The sequence below is a fragment of the Neopelma chrysocephalum genome, unplaced genomic scaffold, assembly GCF_003984885.1.
Source record: "Neopelma chrysocephalum unplaced genomic scaffold, ASM398488v2 Primary Assembly neopelma1_24, whole genome shotgun sequence".
NCBI classification, from domain to species: Eukaryota; Metazoa; Chordata; class Aves; order Passeriformes; family Pipridae; genus Neopelma; species Neopelma chrysocephalum.
The window spans coordinates 19,286,277-19,309,013 of record NW_020897693.1 but is presented as its reverse complement, the minus strand read 5'-3'; the positions used below and the strand labels follow the sequence as shown (position 1 = coordinate 19,309,013).

Below are 22,737 nucleotides of genomic sequence, written 5' to 3'. Positions count from 1 at the left end.
GGTGAATGTAGGAGTGGATGTGGATGTAGTAGAAGTCATTCTTTAGAAAGACCAGCTGCTGAATGTCAGGAAGGACTTTTTCCAAACCTGAGTAAGTGCAATTTCTTTCACATTCTTTGATTTTTTTTTTTTCTGTAATGTACCATTATAACCAGTTTTGGCTATTAGCACTGCTTTTACATCCTGACAATGCAGATAATCTATTACAAATCTGTCCTATGATAATCATTTACCAATACAGGGAACATTTCTAATTTAATTTAATGAAAGAGGTGAGCTGTTAAGTGAGGTGGTAGCTCAACAAATAAGCTTCCTTTGCACCTAAATGGAACCATTACTGTTATTATTCAGCATGATTGTGTTGCTTGGATAAAAACACTTTAAAAAAATAAAGAAAAGAAGCCTGCAGATATTCTGAGAACCATTTGGCAAATTCACAAATGATGTGAGTTAACTATAGGGGTTATTACAAATGGAGAAAGTAGGCAGTGCTGAACCAGCCCACCAGATAAGAAAATGTTGTGAGGATCTCTCTATAATTCTATTTCAAACTTTGTTAAATTATTCCTTTCATTATTTTTATTTACAGTCATGATCCTTTCCTGTGTTATTGCTGAACTATCAGGCTTCAATGCTGCTGCTGTTTTGCAGAAGTCAAGCACTGGAGGTTAAGAAACATTTGCCCCCAAAAACAATAATAAAAAATGCAGTAACAAATGATTGCTTCTGCATTTTCCATACCTTTCCATATTGTAAAATGGCAAAATTCTTTATACTTATCAGAGCATGGAAAACTATCAGGCAAGCAATTTCCCATTTGCAGTGGCTGCTGTTGCTAGTTCCCTATTGCAGTCTTCTCATGCTAGGACACATAATGTCTTTTTTCCGGTATTTTATGCTTTATGGATTTAAAGGGTAGAGAGCCCAGAATAGTTCAGAACTTGGCCTTTGCAAAACAGACATGGAATTTTGGGAAGCGGGTCACCCTGCTCCACACTGCCACAGTTTGTCAGAGGTTTTAATTTTTCATTCCCCTATCTCTTTGCAGTGGGTTGACAGCAGTAGACGCCTCTCTCCTCTCCCACCATTACAACAGGTTTCTTGGTTTTGGAGCCAGGCTCTTATCCAGGTAATACTTATAATTGTGGCAGTAGTTCAAGCAGATGATGTTTGGTCACTAAAGGTGTCTGTAGCTGTGGATCTTACACTGACTATTTTTTTTTAAGTTATTATCTTGCATTCATAACAGCAAGGTCACTGCTGTTGCAGATTTACTACATAAGCCAAGTGACTTCAGAAGAGTTGCTCACACGAGCTGAAATCCAGTTTATTGTATCACAGACTCTAAAGGGAAGACTCCTTGTTTCAGATCTCTCTGAATATTCGGCATGGATGAGGCAGACAAGTCTGTGACAGCCTAGGGAAGAGGAATACTACTTCCTGACATGCAGCCTCAGACCTTGTTAATATGATTATGTATGATGTGATTATGTGTCACCATCATTACAGTGATACATATGCAAAAACTGAACTCACAAGAGGAAAGAAACAAGTTGGTTCCATTTCCTTTCTAAGAAACTCTTTGATTTCTGTTGGAAGTAATGTAGTCTGAAAGCCAACAGCAGAATCTCAACCAGTCCTCAGAGAACATAACACACTTTCAAGTACTGGATTGGAAGTGATTTGCAGATTTCTCTTTCTGATGGGGTCTAAGGTCAGTTCTCTGTCATGTGCTTCAAGCACACCCAAGAAAGTTATTGATGGCTTGCAGATCGTGGTGGTCCTCATGGGAACTCTACCCTCATGAGTGGAGACTGAGAGCAAGAAAGTAAACCTACACAGATGCATGTCACATTTTCATCCTGAACAAGAGATGTATTTTAAAAGTGTGAATGCAAGTAAGTTAAGAATAATGGTGGTGACAATAAAGTGCAAAGTACAAGCAGAAGGAAAGTAAAGTATTCTGCTGGGTGTGGTATTGAACCCTATGCCTGTTGGTGCTGGGTTTCCTATATATGCTGGGTATGTGACTGCTTTTTGTAGGTGGCCTGGCAGATCTCTTCATCACTCAGCACCCCACTGAGGTTTCTGACTTCCTAGATGACCATGGATACCGAATATGAAAAAGATCATATCAAAAAACTGCAGGAGCAGCGTATGTCCATGCAAAAGAAAACCTTTACCAACTGGATTAACAATGTCTTCTCCAGGAATAATGTAGGTAGCTCCTTCAATCTGGGGATTCTTTTGGTTTGTTTTTATTTTATTTCACCCACTGTATTCTTTTTTATGTTATTTTTAACATTTGGTTTTTCTTGAATGTTGGCACTACACATATATGCAAGCAAGGAAAGCTTTGACTAACTGGAGTCCTACAGCCTGTATCTTTTACCTCACATCTGTCTCCACTGTTCATGTTAGCAGTCTTCTCTAAAATCAAGATTCATTTTTGTAGAATGTATAAGCCTATCATAATGTGATGTCCATTGTATATTGGTGATCCTCTCAGAGGAAGCTCCTTATTTGTTTCTTTTTCCTGTTAAGTATCTGCAAATGTTTGAGTTTCCCAAACAATGCTCAATTCTTAATTTCCTGGCCAAAAAATAAAATTTCTGCTTTTCCTGATCAGTTCAGCTTGAGCTGCTGCTCAATAACTCTGAAAGAGTAGCTTTAATTCTAGCAATTTCAGATATACTGCCATGCAAGTACAGACCAGTTTGTTTTCAGTAACTCTCAGACTTCCAAAAATCTTCAGAATTAGTGTGCAGGCTGTTTGGGTGTGCAAGGTAACTCTAACATATTCCAAGTCTCCAGACTTACTGCAGATAAGCTCATTTCAAAGCACAAATGATGTAACCGTGGCACAGTAGGGAATGACATCACACAAACCAAATTTTCTTTTCTACAGACGGTAGATGATAGTCATGAAAATGGACCTTGAGGACACCAGGCAGGACCAGGCCTCTTGGGTCTATTCTAGCTCATCACTATTATATAGTGTTTCAGTACTAGATGGAGTTTTTCAGTGTAATGTTTTAAATTTGTGATTGGTACAATGGCAGCTGCAGAGCAAAATAAACTCTAAAACTTATTTTTCTTAACTGGAGAAAACAAATGCAAAACACATTTTGATTTTGTCACCTGCAGAAAGTTAGGTTTCTATGGTGTCGGAAATTACTTCTGTTTAGCCATAGATAAATAATTTCTCATTTTAAAAATGTCTTCAAGTTCAAGATTAAAATATCAGTCTTAACTTCCTGCAATGTATTTGTTCATGTATCATAAAAGCATGGGGGAAAAAGCCTGAGAGAGCTTTCCAAACCATATATGGTAAGAGACGTGCAGAGATTGACAGCTTATCTAGGTCTTCCTGGCAATGTAGTCTCAGCTTTCCAATACACACTGTAACGTGATTGGATCGTACTACAGGACACTGCAGTGTTCCGAGTTATATTATTGACTACTTTAGCACTAAGAATGCTATTAGATTGAATTTGTTAAGCAATGTGTGACTGGTATCTTTATGAGAAGAATGATGCAACAAAGCTATTAAAACTACTGCTGAGTGAGGCATAAAGCAGATATATGAAGTCTCTTTACAAATTTAAATGGAACTGTTATTTATTTATGGAAGTGTCACAGAATATACAAAAGCTTTAACTTCTTTTATTGTAATATACCATAGGCAGAATTTTAAGTTTGTTTAATATGCAAAAAACCCGAAGTTGGCAACTAAGCAGGGAGGCGGTTTGTGGAGATAATCAGTCAGATAAGTTGTAAATTCTTGTTCCACACACAGTACAGACTTCAAGACCCTCTGAGTTGCTTTTATTCTACACTTTCAGTGTTTTCTTCTTTCCCTGGAGAAAAGATCTAAACTGATTAATGTTTGGTCAGGAATTAAAAAGCACGTGTCTGTTATCTGTCCTTTTTTCCCCCTAACATGTAACTATTCTCTGAATTAAAAAATGTGCTACTTTAGGGTTTTTTTCCCTGAAGACAAAATGATTATTTACCAAAAGTCCAGAATCACAGTAAATTATTTTTAGGTGTGTGGTATGATTTTAATGTCACTTCTAGATGGCAAATGGCATAAGGCCAAAAGGAAACACCCAAGGCAAGTTCTTGTTCGGTCAGAGTACACACTGTGTCATGTTGTATCACCTAAGCACTGGGTGACCTCACTACTGGCAGCAATGAAACGCATTTTTGTAAAAGATCTTAATCTTTCACTTAGTGTTAGACTCTGGCAAAAAGTATGGAGACTCCAGGTGGTAGCACAGGTCTAAGCAGGATGTGACAAACTTTGTTGAAACTATGGAGTAAAAATTAAGTCATTGAATGGGATCATCAGCTCAATTTTTAAATGAAATGCATTGCTCAGAATAAAAAAATGAAAATATTAATGTGAACTGAAATAAAAAATGTCAGCACTTCCAAAATGTTAGATTTCGCAAATGCTCAGGTGTTTTTATTTTTCAAAATCTTGTGCTTTTTTTCTTTATTTGCTCAATTGTGGGTTTGTGTTTTTGTTGGGTTGTTGCTGCTTTTTTTTTACTTCAGCCTATTTTCATAAATTCATTTCTTTTCTGAATTAAGATTCATCACTCCTTGCATATATGCACTGTCATACAGAAGACTCAGTGAAACAGCAAGAAAGTGTTATTTGTTTATTATTAGAAATAGAGGGTTCTGTGTGCCAAACATTAAGCTAGAGTCTGTATTGTCTGACTGCTCTTCACAGGTAAAGGTTGAGTTAGAAGATATTTACACAGACTTGAAAGATGGCATCTCTCTCATGAAACTCCTGGAGCTGCTCTCGGGAGAAGTTTTGCCCAAACCAAGCCGGGGAACTATGAGAGTGCATTTTTTAGAGAACAACAGCAAAGCCATCTCATTTCTGAAATCCAAGGTAAGTTAATATTGATATTAGAGATCAAACAGTTTATGGATGTTCCTAAGTAAATATAGTATTATGTTCATTATAGTTTCCCACTCTAATAAACAATAAGATATTCTTTGAAGACAGGGATCTTATTAAAAGGAAAAAAAAACCTCATCAGATTTGAATTTCTTTATTATTTGAGTAACATCATTTATAAACAGCTAATGTCCCTCTTCTTTGGAAGAAAGGAGCATTGAATTCTGTTTCTCTCCTCAACCACCAGTTTTCAAAACACATATAGGAACTTTAAATCTTTGAGACCACCATCCTTTTGCCAGGCTTTTGCTGAAACTCATCCTTGATGCACATGATGGCTAGGGTATGAACATGGGAGTTTGCAGGTCTGTGGACCAATGAAGAGACGTAAACATAAAACCTGTTTCCTTAAGAAAACACCTGAACACCCTTTTCAATAACAGTTTGTTACACTGAACACTGGACGTGAGTGTTATTATGCTGAACAGATATTGGTTTATTAGCAGGTACAAGTAAAAGTGATTGGTCCTGAGAATATCGTAGATGGTGACAGAACCTTAATCCTAGGACTTATCTGGATCATCATACTTAGATTTCAGATTTCATCTATCAAACTTGATAAGGTAAAACTGTATCTTTGTCTTTTTGTCTGATCAGAGCATTTCAGAGACTTTGTAGAGTTTTGGGCCAGCAAGGACCACTTTCATAATGTTTCCTGATTGCTTTGATCATGCAGGTCTTATAATATTATCCAGTTACTCATCCAGCAATTTCTAATAGCAATTGAATCCACTTCCACTTCATAGTTTTGCAAAGAGATTGAACACAGTAACGTGGAGATAGACAGGATATTCATGTTCTTCTACTGATTTTTTTATTGACTTTTGACTTCACAAAGTGTTTCTCTGTCAACAGTTCTCTCTAGATTTGAGTTGCATGCTGCATCCTTTTCTTCTCTGAAGAAATATATGCTTTTTAAAATTATTTAACATGTACTCTAAGTACCTGAAAAATACTAATCTGTGAAGGTACATGAAATTGAAGTTAACAGTTTCTCACATTAGACCTGAATACATCATATTTTGTTTCTGAGTCCTACTTCACAAACTGAGCTTTGTTTTCCACCTTATTTCTGCAAACCTTAGAGAAGAGAAAATTTTAAAAGCTTTTTAACAACTGCATTTCACTTTATTATCTCTGAGTTCATTCAATTTGTTTTTATTTTAGTATAAAACTTCTGCTTTCATCTTAAATCTTTCTACCTTTATGTCAGATACAGTCTGCAAGTTATGACTTTGAGCGGATTTGTAAATAGGACAAATAAATAACACAAAGTGATCTTCGCGAACCTAAGTGTAAACTCACTGATGCTACTTCCGTATATCTTTCAAGCTGATTTCTCTTAACAGGAAGAATTTGGAGGCAGAGCTGATGTTCTGTTTGCCAATGAAGCCTTACTACTCTGGTGTCAGCATAAAACTGCCAGCTATTCCAATGTAAATGTGAAGGACTTCTCCAGAAGTTGGAGTGATGGGCTGGCCTTCAATGCACTCATACATGCTCACAGGTAAGATCTGATGGATCAGTTCAGACAGAATTGCTCGTTGCTCTGGCACAAGTTGTTCTAGGGTATGAATTACAAGTTTTTTACAAGAAACTGTCAAATTCTCTCTGCCCTTTCTCACTAAAGACTCTTTCTTAAATGGGTATTCTCTCTCTCAGAAAGGGAGGACCAAAAGCTCCTGCTTCGTTGTTCCTTTAGTTGGGCATAACAGTGAATTTCCAAGGGAATATCACGCACCTGAACAATGCTCTTTTTCTAAAGTTATTCTTTTAGGGACTGGTTTTATTGTATGAAATTTGTGAGCATGTATCCCTTCTGGTTCAATTGTAACAGAGCAAGCAACTTCTCAGCCTCATTCTTTCTCCCTTCTCTATGCCTTTGAAGAAGTGTGAAGAAAACAGCCCAAAGTAGGAGAGAGAAACTACCTATGAGAGAACCTTGAACATTTCTTTGTCCATTACCTGTTCTGCTACTTCTTATACAGGATACCACAGTGGGATTCTTTAACTTCCCAAGCTGGGTCACCTCCCTTTTCAGAACTGCCCCTCCAGTGGGCTTTGCTTTTCACACATCACTGAAGAGGATAAATAAGTGAAGGGCAGAGATTTGCTGGGAGTGGTACTTCAATTTCATAAAGGGCAATTTTCTTTCGTTATGTAGGAAAAGGGCAATGCTCTTGAATGAAGTTCAGGGTCAAAGTAATTTCAGTGTTAATCTCACATTCCTTAGCCTAATAAACAGTTTAGAGTTTATAATTGGAAAGAACTTATAACAGACATAAATCTTTCTTCCCCTCCATGTCCTGTTCTTCTCCTTGCCCAGGCCTGATCTTATCCACTATAGCTCACTGAGGCAGGACCAGCCCATTAAAAACCTGAACAATGCCTTTGATGTTGCTGAGAAAGAGCTTGGAATCAGCAAACTGCTTGATGCTGAGGATGTGGCTGTGCCCTATCCAGATGAGAGATCCATCATGACTTATGTGTCACTCTATTACCACTACTTTTCCAGACTGAAACAAGGCCAGACAATACAGAAGCGACTTACCAAAGTAAGTGCATTGCTGTCTTCATAAGCTAAAAGTTAAAAATGTAAAGATAAATTTGAGATGTGGGGAGTTCTGTGCAAACTCACCTTCAGGATCATTTGAAGTGAATCAAATGGCACAGACATTTGAAAGACGTTGTATCTTGAGAAGTGCCTGTAGACTCTCCGATCTCTAACGGGGTTGCAATTATCTCACCAAAAATTAGTCCCTTTTTGACCCCACAGTTCTGCTTAAGAACTTATATGGCTTCAAGGCAGTTTAAGGCATACAGATCTCAATCATCTTGGGATAAGATTACACAGCTAAGCAAAAGCAGACCTAGTCAACAATTTTCTTATTTAGTAGGAAAGATGATCGCTTATTCTATGACACTACTTTTGATTTTTATTTCCAAGTCCTCATCCTTTCTTTCTAACTCCTGAGGTACAGAATGGAAAAAAAAACAAACAACAAACAAACCCCAAACCAAACAAACTGAACAAAACCAAAACAATTCAATACCACCACCACCACTAAAAACACTAAAAAGGAGAGACTGCTAGCTAAATTGGCTAAATTTTTATTAATATTTTTTATTAAAATTTTATTAAATTTAGCTAAGCTAATTTTTTTCTTTGTTTCCATATACATTTCACCTCACATACAATAATGAGCTATATTGAAAATACTTGCATCCTATTGATGGAAAACTGAAGGAATTTTGTAGTTGTTCTACTGAAGACCCCTTTCCTGAGAGAGAATTTTTCTTCTATCTCTAAAATAGTCTATTCTGTTTTTGTCAAAAGTACAAAGAAATAGCCTGCAGGAAACCTACACATCCAGGATGGGTCCTCCGTGAACATCTGGATTCTGAGACCTGCCTGTGCAATTGAGAGGGGGAATATATTTCTTAATAGGAGGCACACTAATCCAAACTAAGGCTTCCCTGGTGGTGACAAGGTGAAAAGCAGTGTTTAGTCAGCTGAAAAAGTGGTCTGGGGCAAGAATTAGATGATCCCGTAACATGGCTCCCCTCAGCATGAAGCCTGCTAGAGTGCAAGGAGTGTCTGGAAAATGCTCTTTGTCATATGGTTTGGTGTTAAGTAGTCCTGCAAGGAGCAGGGAGTTGGACTCAATGGTCCTTGTGGTTTTCTTCCAATTCGAGATACTCTATGATTCTCTGTATTAGAACAGGATGTTCTCAGAAGAGAAGCATTAGATGAGAACAGGACTTGGAATTCAGTCAAAGTTTGGACATCAGTGAGGAGAGTGGGCAGTAGGATCTGATTGGTCTACATGAGTCACTGGATATTGGCCAGGAGACACTATTTATCTTTTGATAAACCTGAAATAGTCCTTGAGTCATCAAGCATGTATTAGAGGAACTATAAGGAGCAAGGAAGACATAACTTTTGATTATGTGAAGAAACAGTTTTCTTACTCTGTCCTTTTTCAGTTCTTTTTGTGCTTCACTGTTTTTTCCATTTATATTTATTATTTCTTTTCTCTCTCTCCTCTAACCTGCTTCTTTTTCTCTCTTTGCCTCCTTCCCTATTTTTAACCTGTCTCTAATATTGCATTCCTGTCTTCCTGCATTTCTGATACACACAAAGGTTCAGAAGGAGAAGGAAACAGATGTTAATCTCTTCATGTCCTTAGTCCCCTCAAATAGGCAGCTCTGAATTTACTAATAGGATTGGGAGGGAAGCCTGAATGTGTCAAGGAAGCCTTTGAGTTCAGACTAAGTGTGTAACCAGGTTGACAGAGAGAAACAGCTCTGGGAGGTAAATCTCCTTTCCCTCTCCCATCTGAGGTGACCATGCATTTGCTAGGATCTTTCAGCAAGAACTGGGTACGATGGCAGAAAATACAGAAGGGAGCCCTGATGTCATGGGCTGCTTCTCCTGCACTGAAGGTTGGTGCTATTTTACTCCTCTTACACTGTGACACTTATTGCCAAATGTACTTTCTGGTAGGTAAAAGCAGATTATCACTTGGAAGGACTGGGTCTTTTCTCAGTGCCATCTCCCTCACTAATCTGCCTGGCTGGAGCAGGCAAACTCAGCAAAATGGTAGAGGCAGACAACCTTGTTCAGCATTAAACCTGACATCTGTAGGAGGGTTACTAAGTTAGGATGAGGGGAAAAAGTAACATGAAGTAAAAATACAAAGATGGGAAAAATGTATAATGAAAAGAAAGGATAATTTCACTCTAATGCTTTTTATTTCATTATGGATTTCATTCTAGATGTTTGCTCCAGTATTTACCTGAACTTGAAATAAAGTTAGATCAGGCCACAGATGAAACAGATAAATGTCCTGGACTTGAAAAGTTAGTATTGAATCAGAGTTAGCATCTTTACCAAACTCTGTTGGGCCACCATACATTTTCTATATAATTTATATAAAGATAAACAGCTCCAACAGAGGAGATTGAGAAGAGGCTGTTTGACTGCAGTCTGCTGTGTGCATGTGGGAGAACCAGGATCTTGTCAGATGGCTTCCTAACACCCTAAACTGGTGAAGCGAAGAGGGTGTAATTGCACATTAGGACAGAATTGTTTTAGGTTTAGCAACAAGACTGGGGGAAAAAATCTGGTTTTTTTATTGTGAAACAAAAAATGTGAACCCTCAGTTTGGGATTCTTGCTTTCTAATCAGCCCACATAGGAATTGCTGACAGTCTCCACTTACATGCTGTTTAGTCCAAAACTAAGGTTTGCTTGAATAGAAACTGAAATGAGACATTAAATAATATTTATTTATCTGCGTTTCATGGAAGGCGAGTCTAAGATTTCACCTGGCCTCAGATGTGACAGCTACCACCAAACCTGTATAAAAATGTGATGACTGCTGAAGATGCTGCTTTCTGTTCACCCACCTTGCTTCGTTCTATTTCTTATGTGGCTTGTAACTTTATATTCCCGTCACAGATTGTGTTCTTCCTGAAGGAGATAGATGACTTGAAGCTTCTGTATGAGCAGATGGTCTCTGACCTCCTGAAATGGATTAAGCAGAAGGTGATGGAACTGGATGACCGTCATTTCCCCAACTCTCTTCAGGAAATGTGGCTGCTCATGGCCAACTTCAAAACCTTCCGCACTGTGGAGAAACCCCCCAAATATCAAGAGAAAGGCATGATTGAAGCTCATCTCTTCAACATCAGGACCAAACAGAGAGCCAACAACCAATGGCCATACTTGCCCCCAGAGGGGAAGATGCTGCAGGATGTGGAAAAGCATTGGGTCATCCTGGAAAAGTCAGAGCACAACCGGGGAAAAGCACTGCAAAAGGAGATGCTGAGGCTAGAAAGGCTGGAACAGCTAGCGCAGAGGTTCCTGAAGAAGGCAGCCCTGCGTGAGTCCTACTTGGAAGACATGAGGAAAGTTATTGGGAAGCAGGACTTCTGGCCGGAGAGTGTGGACAGGATGGAGGCTGCCAGTAAGAAGCTGGAAGCCCTTGTGGCAGATGTACTGCCCAGGAAGGAACGCTTCACAGCTTTGGATGAAATGGCCACTGTTATTAGCCAGGAGAACTATCACAGCAAAGATCAAATCTTGAAGAAGTGAGTGACGGTCATGAGACTGTGTGTTGATGGAGGTCAAAATTAGCTGAAATTCTGTGGTGTCATGGAAGAAAATTATTTGTAGTTATAAATCTTAGCTCTGCTCCTTATGAGTAGAACTGGCAGGAATTTCTTCTATCTGTGAGTAGTTTCAGCAGATAAGGCAAATGTTTCATCTCCTTCAAAATTCTAATTTTTGCCTTGAATGATCAAACTCTCAGACTGATTTAGGGTGAAAAATAATTTTAAGATTTTTTATATATATATGAAAATATATATAAAAATTTCAATCAAATATTCTATCTTCCATCAAAAATGCTTAGATACTTTTTTTTTCCCAAATCAACACATTTCTTTTTCATTCTGTAGTTTGAGGAGATACAAATTAATTAAGGCACAAAGTCTTCTCAGATTGACTCCACTTCGGAGCAAATATTGAGACATTATAACTTCTCTGATTATCTTGGGTTATTATATAGCTTGATTTGTGAATGTCTAAGAATGCCATATGAATTACTTATTTTGTGGTATTTCAATGCTTTTCTAAGTTCAGACAAAATCAGAAACATATGGGAAAACTAAGAAAACCAGTTATAAAAGAGGAATTTAAACTCTTTATGGGATCAGATTGTGACATGATGTAGTTTAGGTTAATATTTTACTTTAAACAACCATTTAAACACCACTTCTTTTTTTCCAAGCCTTTCCACTGTATCAAATGAAAGCAATGGGGAATGTCAGGTATGAACATCCATAAAAAAACTTCTAAATTTTAAGAAGTCTATCACAATTGATGTGCTAGTCAAAATATCTGTAACAACAATGCTTTGACCTGTTTTCTGATCATGACCTGTTGTCTTACACTTGTGTGAAGAGTTGTGCATGTTCATTTAGCTCCTCTAAAGCTACAAACACTGAGAATCCTTCAGTGCTGTCCAGAGCCTTTGGTCCAAATTGGTCATTTCTTTCTCTTCCTTTGTAGGCAAAAAACCATTTCAAAGCAATGGCAGGATCTCCTGGATCAGCTGCAGAGACGAGAACAATCCCTGGGTACAATGCAGGAAATTCTTGGCCTTCTAAGGGACATTGATGCCATTACAGAGGAGCTGAAAGAGCTACAGGTACTGAGCCCTCTCCACCAGCACACAACTTGCGCTGCTGCCAGTGTCCCTGGAAAAACTGCCATGTTCCAGGGACTGGATGGTGCCAAGAAGAGATAAGTCTATCAGCTATGTAAAAATTCCACTGTAAATGCACAGTTATTGCTTTTAGCAAGAATTTCCAACTGTTACAAGAGTGACAGAGCACAAAGTCTTCTCTTTAGCATGAAAAATAACCAGGATCATTTTGATTTTGTAATGGTAGGGAGTATATATCCATTCTTTGTTCTTGAAGACAGAAAAATCCTTATGACTACAGGTTACCTTGTGCCCGAATTGAAAGAGCCAGCATGCTATATGAAGTTGTGAATTTCAAATTAAAGATAAGAGCTGTCTCCAAGTTATGAATCTTTCTCTCCTAGTGTTAGTAAGCAAAGAACACCTAATGGTAGTAGTGTTGCTGGAACCATGATAGCCTGAGAATGTGGGAGAAGATTGATAAGGAAAGATAGTATCCTACAATAGGATTGATAATTGTATCTATTGATACAGTTAGAAGGAGGATTGACTTGTAAGCACTTGATACCTTCATCAGCCACCAATTAAATACTGTGAAGTACTTATTTTCATTATTTAGATAGGCAATTAGGTTCCTCAAATAAAAGAACACAGCAGTTAGAACAAACCACAAAATGGGATATTGTAAAATTCTCAAAATACAGATTGTAAATCAATCTGCCTACAGATGGGTTTATAGAAAAGGGATATTCATCACACAACTTCTGACACCTTCAGTCTTTAATCAATAGTAGTAACTTAGGTACGAAAACAGATGCTTATTTGAAGAGACCATTACTTGCACTGCATTAGATAGAAACTCTGGATTATTGCCATTAGCTTGTGAAATTGAAAGAAAAGTATGATTCCTCTAAATAGGCAGCTTTTTAGCTTTACCTAGCTGGTATTCTTGGACATTTAGAAGCTATGAGAGTCAGCAGGAATCTTTCAACTGATTTGTTTGTACTAAGCCCCTGCGCTCTCGACCAATGCCTTTTTTTTTTCTCTCACTTTGTTTGTAGGTGCTAGTGAATTCCCAGGATTGTGGTAAGCAGCTCCTGGAAGTAGTAGATTTGCTACAGAATCACAGCTTGATTGACTCGCAGATCTCTTCCTATGGTGGTAGATTGACACACATCGCCCAAAGGACAGCAGAAATCAGCAAGGACAGCACAATTAAACCAGAAGTGCTTTATGCAAAAGTTCAGATGCTTCATCAGCTGTATCAGAACCTTACAGCTCTGAGCAAGTCACGGTAGGGCTATGCTTATGTCTCTGTTCTTCCTGATTAGGATGGCCAATCACTTCTTTAATCATAGGGCGCAGCTTCCCAGCATTTGAATTTTTTTCATTTCTCCATTTATAAAGACAGAACAAAAGCAACTCAAGTGTCTTGATTGCAATTGGCTGAAAGGATCACTCACTTTTACAGATGAAGAATAACTTCATTCTCAGCATTTATTAAAACTTGTTTTATGAGCAGTCTGATTAGCAAGCAGTTATCTCATCTAGAGAAAGAAGGAAATGTAGTTTTGTGTCTTTTGTCTTATTCCATGAATAAATTAAAATATGAAAAAGAGGAACTAAAGTAATTCAAAGTTTTGATTTTTAAATTCATCTTTGATTATGCTACCACTGTCTCCATGGAATCCTGCATCTGACTGACATACACTGTTTGTTTCCTTGGTTCAGAAAATCTCAGCTAGAAGAGGCTTTGAAACTCTTTGAATTCTTCCGTGACTGCAAAGAGGAGGAATCGTGGGTCTCTGAGAAATGGAAGCTAGCAAGAACTACAACATTAGGGAAAGATGTCAGCCAGATTACAGCCTCTATTCAGAAGAACAAGGTATCTTACTTTGCTGGTGGTACGTTGTCTTTGTATTAAAGCAAGACTTTACAACATCCATGTCCTTCAGTTCAGTCAGTTACAGTTCAGTTCATTTACAAAAAGCTGTCAAACCGATCCTTATCTCAAGTGCCATGACCAGTGTTTGGAATTTTTAAAACATGTATAGTGTAGGGATTTTTTCCCCAAGAGGGGAAGGAAACGATAGAGAAAGAATATGCTTCCTACTGGACTTAGAAGTGGGGCTTCTAGTGAAAACACTGAGCTCCATATTAGCTAACTTTTGATGGGCAGAAAACAAAAGGTTGATAGTTTTTGTTTTTCTCATCCTCCTTTCCTGGCCAAGAGAGATGTGGGGAAAGAGAGAGATGGTGAAAAGAAGACAGATATCAGTAGGCAGAATGAATAACATTGTATGACCTTACAAATCTGTTGCCACAGACCTTGCTGTGGCTTAATATCAAAAGTTTAGCTATATGAGCTAGTGCCTTCTTATGGCAAAGAATCACTGTGAACAAGTGAAGAGACCTGTGGGCTTGAGAACTTTCATATGATAACAGAAACAGGAGCCTCTTCTGTTATTTTAATATACATTTGTGTGCATCTGTTTGTGTATTTGTTCCTTCTGGAAAGCATGAGACAGCTGAATTGGTGGATGACAAGTATCTCATTCAGAGAAGACTGCATAACAAGCTTCAGATCAAAGGCAAGAAGTAGAACAGTGTGGGGAGTAGAGGGGCAATCATCTCAGACAGCTAAGGGAAATGTCTTAGGCATGAATAAGACATGGGGCTCTAGGAAATGTATGCATTACAGTAGCAGAGAGTAGGACCCCCTCTTTTCTCTCACTGGTGGGGAATGAGTTATGCTGATGTTTCCCATCCTTCTGCTAGGCTCTTGAAGCAGAGTGCAATTCCCACAGAGCCATATGTGCAAATGTGATGAGGAGGGGCTGGGAGCTCAGCCAAAAGAACCCTGCTCGCCAGGATGACATTCTGAGGCAGACAGACAACCTGCAGAAGCTGTGGCAGCAGCTCCAAGATGAGGTGGCTGATCGCAAAAACCGCCTGCAGGCAGCAGCTCTCATCAAACAGGTAAGAGGGCTCTGCTGTGATGTGTGTATGGGGGACATGGATGTGGCTCAGTTCTGCCCAATGTCCCCATATGAAGGGCAACCATGGCAGGAAAGCCTTCAGATGTTGGTCTTCAGAAGGATCTGTGGCAGTGGAGTCTCGATCCTCTTGCAAGCCAGCCAGGCAGGAGATTTGAGCAGCTGGGAGTTGCTCTGAAGGTGAAAATACTAGGGGAAATAACTCACATGATAGTGCTGATGCAGAGTCTTTTTAGAGAATGAGATTGGGGTAGCTGAGTGACATTTTCCTCACATGAAAAAAACCTCCAAAAACCAGCAACAAAAGTAACGTGTTGTAAAACTTAGGTTGACCATGAACTTTACAAAGCCTGCCAAGTGTTTGACACTGCCATTCTGACCTATGATTTTACTCCTGCAAGCGCTCAAATATCTGCAAATAAAGAACTCTTAAAAAGCAGCATTCTTAAATCACATCACATTATCTCAGGTCCCCTTTTTTCTTTTCCCAGTCTCCTTTTCCTAAGTTTTTTGTTCAGTCTGTTGTTTCCATGAAATGCTTGAACAAAACTGAACAGCTTTGTCCTTGAGAAAGTTTAAATTCTCTCTTCTTTTTAGTAAGTTCTTCACTACTATGGATTTTCTTTTTTTTCCTGTTGTACCTTTATTCTATATCTCAAAAGCTTGTTCTCATTTTTTACAACCATAGCCAGGCAGACTGCAAATTCTGGAAAAAAGAAGTAAACTTCTGTTGTAGACCAAGTTCATTGTTTGTTCCTTAAACATTTAGAAAATATCTGTTGGAATTACATAGTACTACTAACATCACACATTGTGGGTTTCTTTTACTGCCACTATGATGCACCATGAAATTGTAGCTAATTAGGAGCTTTTAAAGAGCTATATAGGCAATCCTTGAATCTCTTTACTCACTGTGATTCTGTGAATTGTCTGTGATACAAGCATGAAATACATCATGGATTTAGAGCTACCTTACTCATAGCTTTTGTGATACGAGGTAGTAACCTTATTGCTACAAACTTAATGGAATTTCTCCTTATTCATAATTTTCTAATGAAGAAGGAGCTGGATACAATACTTTCAGGATGAATCCGAATGTTTTCTTCCCTGTGTTTCTTCAGTACTTTGCTGACATCGATGAAGCAAATTCATGGTTGCGAGAAAGGCAGCCCCTTCTAGCCAGCAAGGACTATGGAAAAGATGAATCAAGTGCAGAAGCACTGTTGCATCGTCACTTGCGCCTGGAGAAGGAGATTGCAGCCTATTTCTCTGAGATGACACGCCTGAAACAGCAGGCTGACATTGCAGCACAGCAAGCTCCAGCTGCCGTAAGTAGATGAGGGATTGTGTCACATTTTGTTGAAGAATGTAAATGAAATGGTTTTTAATTATATATTTTGATTTTGACAACACAGAATATTCGAAATAAAGTTTTTAATTAGAATTGAGGCAAATTTTTAGGTAACAAAGAAGTTCATTGGCTGCTCATAGCACACCTAGTTAGTGTTCTCTGAAGTGTTAGAAATACTCTCATCATATTAGTTCCCTCTACCCATCCTCAGAAATAATTTCTCAGTCTTTATTCTCGTAATTATTAATTTCAGTCATCTTTAAAGAGCAGACACTTAATCAAAACATCTTTACAAATTCTTTTTGTACCCTGACGCAGTGATGAACCATCCCACAACTCCGGAAGCAACTCATACAATCCAGGACAGATGTTAGGGCATATGGGATGAAGTCAACCTCTGCAGATGCCCCTCTTTTTCACTGGCTGGAAAGGGAACTTCTGACTTGAAATCGGTTTGCTTAATAACAGAATTCAGAAGAGATGAATGACACATTTCATAGCTTGCTTCTCTTAGACTTGTATGTTTACTCAATGTTTAGCCAAACAAATCTGAGAGCTATGAGCACTGCTTTGGCTCTTCCCTTTACTCCATCAATCCAGCATTGATTTTTATTAGAATAAAAATTTTATTGCTTTGCTATTAAACATGAAAAGGCATGTGACAAGATGGTATCGATATACAAATAGAAGTATTGGTTCCCTAGGGCACTCACAGGCTTTGAAACTGGAAATATTCAGGTACTAAAAGATCACCACAAATAGGACTGTAAGCATAGTCAATTGCCTTGCTTTGGAAACTTATAAAAAAATATGAAAGAAACCCCTACAACAAAACAACTTTTATCTGGGTCCAAAATGAGAATTTTTACTGAATCAATATATTTTTTTAATTACTTAAACTTCTTTAAATGAAACCAAGTTTTTTTTCAGTTGTTTGGTTCATTCTTTCAGAATAAAACAATGGAAACAGATTCAAAGAAATACTTGAAATGTTTGGTTTAAAGGGTCAGAATGCTGTGATTTGAACTAGTAAGTTCAAATTTCCCTTCTGTGTGAAATTTTTATCCAAATCAGAAATATTCATCCATTGATTTAATTAAATTTTTCTTAACAGGTGATGAAGAGGGAAGCCCCAAGTGACTTAAATCAAAAGACAACTAAGCTACCGTTCAGTCGAACCTGGGAAACATCAGAAACTGCATCCACTGGAACCTTAAGTCCAGATGTTCATTTTCTTTCAGAGAACATCTGGAAAACCCAAGATGAAATAGGTTCACTTTACAAAAATCTACAGAGCATGGCTGAGGTATAGTATCCTCTTCTGCTTTGCATTTCACAAAAAAAAGTCAAATCCAAGATAATGCAAAGAAAAATTAAGTGCTGTGCTGGCTTCTGCTTTCAGTTTAATAATGTGCCTCAGTCCTGTTAGTTCCTGCAGGCCTTCAAGGCTCAAGATTAGCATTAAAGTTTTGTACCAAACCCATTTTACGTTGGCAAACTTCCCATTTACATTCTAGTATTTTTATTTTATGAAGAGTGGATTCTTTTGTGTAATCTTTTTTTTCTTTTCCCCCATAATTGTTGCTTGCTGTAGCTCCTAAATATTCAGGCTGTCTGGCCTGATACCAGAAAAAATAAACAACTGTAACCTGCATTCTCAATATGCTATTTTTCATTCCCACCTGCTGTAATCATGCTGTAAAGACCAACAAAAACATGTTGTGACTATGTGACGTACCTCTTCCTGAGACTACTGAGTTAAGTCTCCATTCAGCAGCAGCAAGTACCGCAGTGGCCTTCCTGCCTGTCAGGGGCTGAGCACTCTCCAACTGCTTCTCTTATGCTTTCAAACTATTGTTGCTCTGGGAAGAAGTATTGTGATCTTGAAGTATCACCTTTCTGTTCTCTTTCAACAGTGTCTGGGAAAATTACTGAGTACCACCTGAGTATTGTAGCTTAAATGCAAGGATTTTTGTTTGTTTGTTTGTTTCTTCAAATGGCAAGGAGTTATTACAAAAATACTTAAGTCTTCATCTGTTTTACAGAGCAGAAAAAAGGCTCTGGAGGAGATGATCGGCTATTACCGCTTCTGTAGCTCTTGCGAAGAATTTCAGTCATGGATGAAAGATAAAGAGAACATTTTCCGGACTCTTCAACCTCAAGCAGACAATGTGGAGGTCATGCAGCAGAAATATCAGGTATTGCTTTTCCCTGGTCACAGATGACACCTTTTAAATCAAATTGACCCTGGGAGAAAAGATAGTTGAGAAATGATGTTTTGAGAGGCTTTTCATTCAACTTAGAGAGTCATGCATAGATCAGATATTTCTTTCATACGGACTATGCCAGATTACAGAAGCTGATGTGATTCTGTCCCTTTATCTTCTTGTATCCTGTACAAATATCATGGTACAAAAGGATTCTTTTTGTGGTTTATCTTACACCACTTGGAAAAAAATGCCAAATGATGAAAAAATCCATCAGTGCACTTGCACCCCAGTGGAGTGGGACATATGTGCACAGGTGTACTGTGCACACTGGGGGACGCTGGGGGGCTGTAGGAGAGCTACGTGTGCAGGTGTGCATGTTGTCAGCAGGCTGGTAAATGGAGAAGCCAACTGTGAAAGTGGGAGATGAGTGGATATGACAGATTATTGAGAATTGTGTCCATAGAAATGGAAAAACCTCAAGTTCTTAATTCTTATATCTTTTCTACTTTAGAGCTTTTTAACAGAACTGGCTGCAGGCAAAGACCAGCTGGGAGACATTGAAAAATTAGCGGTTAAATATGGGAAGATCAGTCCCAGCAAATATTCTGAGATCCAGGTTTGGCTGGAAGAGATGAACATCAGGTAAAAGTGCTACTGATGAACAGAGGATTGTCTCATGGGGCCAATTGGAGACGTGACCATTAATTCTCAATCTAGACAACAGTTTCATCAGCGAGAAGGAGGCAGCCCTCATCCTGGCTTTAGGCTGGCCCTGAGCCAAGTGTCATGCCTCCAGGACTAAGGGGTGCTTCTAGGCCCCTGGCACCAAGATATTTAAACTGCAGCAACTTGTGTGTGCATGTTAGAGCACAATGTGAATTCACCCACAGATGATAGTGATGTATTCAGAGTAGTTCTGTCTGTACTGCACTGCAGCAGCTGATTTGGTTACTTAAGCATCAGTTGAGGACACCCTTCACAAACCTTGAAAGGAACATCAAATGTATAACTTCATGGAGTATATTTAGTACCTGTTGTGAACATATTCCTGGCACCATGTCACTCAGTGGGAATGATGAGGCACAGCCAGGTCCTTATTTTGACCATGGTAGTTGATTTGGATCATATTCAGTGTGTTCTGAACCTGGTCAGAACTGAGCAGGGTCCCCTTGTTTGACATGTCACTGATATGAACTTTGATGTTGTGAGGTAGTGCCCCCTCAGCTCACTTAAGTCGTGATGAAATCTTTTATACAAGACTTTTTCTGAATATAAAAAGGATATAGTTCATGTATAACAACTGTTATCTTTCTTCAAGTTGGAGTCGCATGGAAACTCTGAAAGAGGAAAAGGGCTCTGAACTGATTGGAGTGGCTGATGTGAAGACATTTCTTCAGGACTGTCAGAGCATAGGAGTACTACTGCATGACAAGATGGTCCAGCTCAGGGATCTGGAACCAGGGAACTTGCCTGCTGGGCTGGAGTCAGACAAGCGCAAACTGTATACAGTTGAGAGAGAGGTCCTGGTGATAGAGAGGAAAATTGAATACTTGAGGAGTGTTGCAAAGTCGTAAGGAACCTTATCTTTTTTTCCATACTCTTTGATAGTTCTCTAAGATCAAGTTGTAAATTATGGCTATAAAGAGGATGAGCAGCTTTTGAAGTTTTTCTTTCTAGCAGTCCAAAGAATGAACTTGCATGCTGGATGGAGATGATCTCTCTTGAGTATGGCTGGGGAATTGGTGAAGTGATTGCTTCCAGACTTCACAGTTGTAGGAGGATAAATATTGCAGGATTGTCTGTGGTTCTAGCAAGTAGAGTAGTTACTTCTACTAATGGGATTTACCTAGTTCAAAATGTGGAAGTATCATTTAGACCCTGAAAGAGGGTAATTGGGGGAAGCAAGGGTGAACATAAGATAGCAGAGAATTGTGCATAGGAGTTTGAATTTGGAACACTACTTTAAAATTTTTTACTGCTTTGAGTTTTCTATACATTCACAATGAGAATTTGTTGCCCTAGCTGACTTTCTTTTTAATGCAAGTGTAAATATCCAAATCTGTTCCTTTTAGAGAGTTTTGATTCAAACTCTAAATAAATGCCTGTTCATCCAATTGAATGTATTTTATTTCAGTATTAAGGACACGAACCCTGCAGAGAGCAGGGCCATCACTGAGCAGGTAGAGAACATGGAGAGGCTGCTGGCAAATCTCAAGCTGGAGACCCAAAAGAAGCAGGACATTCTGCAGTGGGCACAAAATCGACAGTCCTTTCTGCAAGACAGCCGTAGGCTTCTACTGTGGGCAGAAGGCATTCAGGAGAAGCTGAGCAGTGAAGAAATGGGTGTGGATGTGGCTTCTGCAGAGCAATTGCTGAAGGAACATCAAGACCTGCTGAAAGAAATTAGCTCTCAGAAAGAAAGGTAGAGAGATTCTGTGAGGGTGGGCAGTGGGATATGACAACAGTACTGTGAAAATGAAACATGTCTATCTTGCACATAAATTGTGCATGAAAGTGATGCCAAAAGTTTATTCAAATGTACTTGAAACTTACTGTCACAAGGAGACTGCAAAACACAAAATCCAGTCAGCTTTTGCATACTTATCCTGATGGCTGATGGAGGGGGAAGGAGGAGCTGTATGTTGGCAGTAATAGTATTCCATAAGCTCTCTTGACACTCTCAGATAGTGCCATCTGCACTTTATTCCTGTTCCCCCACTCCTTCTCAGGCCTTATGTTCCATTTGCCATAGTTTTTAGTTCTTCTGCTTGTTATGAATTTCCAGATATGTTTTACCCTCCTCTCCTTTTTGATGTGAAAGCCTGCTGCTTATATGGCTTTCTGTCCAAATGGGGAAATCTCACCTACTGTCTGCAGCATGTATCCCTGAGCAAAAAACCAGCTGCATTTTGTAGTGCACAACCATGGCCATCAGGAAAAGAGTAAAAGGGAGGGGGGGAAGCTTGATGTATAGGCACTGCCAAAAGAGCAAAGAGCTGTGATGAAAGAGAATTCATATTCCCTCATGCAATGAGGTCTCATTTTTCTTTTTGACTCTGGAAAGATTTGTGCAGCTGGAAGAGCTAGGGCACAAAGTAATCCACCAACAACCCAGTAACAGCAGGACCATGGACGTCCACCAGTCCATGGAGAGGCTTGCCAAGGAGAACAAAGAACTGCTGAAAATGTGGGAACAGCGATTGAAAAAGCTGCAGGATGGCCTGGAATTGCAGAAATTCAATAGGGAAGGAGACCGTATCAATGCAGCCCTCTCTGGCCATGAGGCCTTTCTCCGGGGAGATGACCTTGGGGTATGTACAGCAGCTGATCTTGTTTTCTCATCTCCCTGTGCAGGGAGCAGCAACAATTTTCTTAATTAAATTGGTTTCCTCATCCTTATAGTCATGGCTTTTTCATAGTTGGGAATTAAACTTTCAGGTTCTCATTAATATTCTTATATTCTTACTCATCTTCATGAGAAAAAAAGCTCATTGTCTCTCAAAAAAAAATTTAAAACCAACTAGAGTTGTGATTTGTTGCTATGTTCGTACATGTCGTATGGTTTATATAAAATTGACTCATCTGTTTGGTGGCTAACCATTAAAAAAAAATTTCAGCTTGAACAAAATTTTTTTGTCAAGTAAAAACATGACTTTTTTTTAAAAAAAAAGCTTTTTCTTTTCACTGATTTAAGAACTTTAAAGCAAATGAAGCAAAAAAACAAATGCAGGCAATATTCACAAGATCAGTGAAGAAGGAGATTGTGGTGTCTCACCATCTCTCATGTTTTCAGCTGAACCTAAAACATTGATACTTTTGGATCAACTGAGTGGAATAAAGTTTTACTTAGTTACAGCCTTTTGTATTGCACATCTCTAGATGTGCCAGAATGCTGACATAAATTTAGAATGCAGACTTTCTTGAAAGGTGACAACGAAACCATAATGGAAACATAGAACAGAGGAATCAGATATGATACAAACCTG

The 22,737-nt window shown here is 38.7% G+C and overlaps 1 protein-coding gene across 1 annotated transcript in view; it reads left to right on the top strand.

Moving 5' to 3' along the window:
* The first annotated feature begins 2,100 nt into the window (after positions 1–2,100).
* The window catches only part of SPTBN5 (spectrin beta, non-erythrocytic 5), a 79,821-nt gene continuing 59,184 nt past the window's right edge, over positions 2,101–22,737 (top strand). The window contains exons 1-17 of the mRNA XM_027674219.1: positions 2,101–2,217; positions 4,745–4,912; positions 5,428–5,544; positions 6,331–6,488; positions 7,308–7,536; positions 10,445–11,076; positions 12,059–12,197; positions 13,256–13,488; positions 13,926–14,079; positions 14,973–15,173; positions 16,312–16,518; positions 17,656–17,847; positions 18,587–18,739; positions 19,263–19,393; positions 20,070–20,321; positions 20,886–21,173; positions 21,816–22,062. Of these exons, the coding sequence (XP_027530020.1) occupies positions 2,101–2,217; positions 4,745–4,912; positions 5,428–5,544; positions 6,331–6,488; positions 7,308–7,536; positions 10,445–11,076; positions 12,059–12,197; positions 13,256–13,488; positions 13,926–14,079; positions 14,973–15,173; positions 16,312–16,518; positions 17,656–17,847; positions 18,587–18,739; positions 19,263–19,393; positions 20,070–20,321; positions 20,886–21,173; positions 21,816–22,062 (3,618 nt within the window). The remainder of the gene's footprint in view (positions 2,218–4,744; positions 4,913–5,427; positions 5,545–6,330; positions 6,489–7,307; positions 7,537–10,444; positions 11,077–12,058; positions 12,198–13,255; positions 13,489–13,925; positions 14,080–14,972; positions 15,174–16,311; positions 16,519–17,655; positions 17,848–18,586; positions 18,740–19,262; positions 19,394–20,069; positions 20,322–20,885; positions 21,174–21,815; positions 22,063–22,737) is intronic.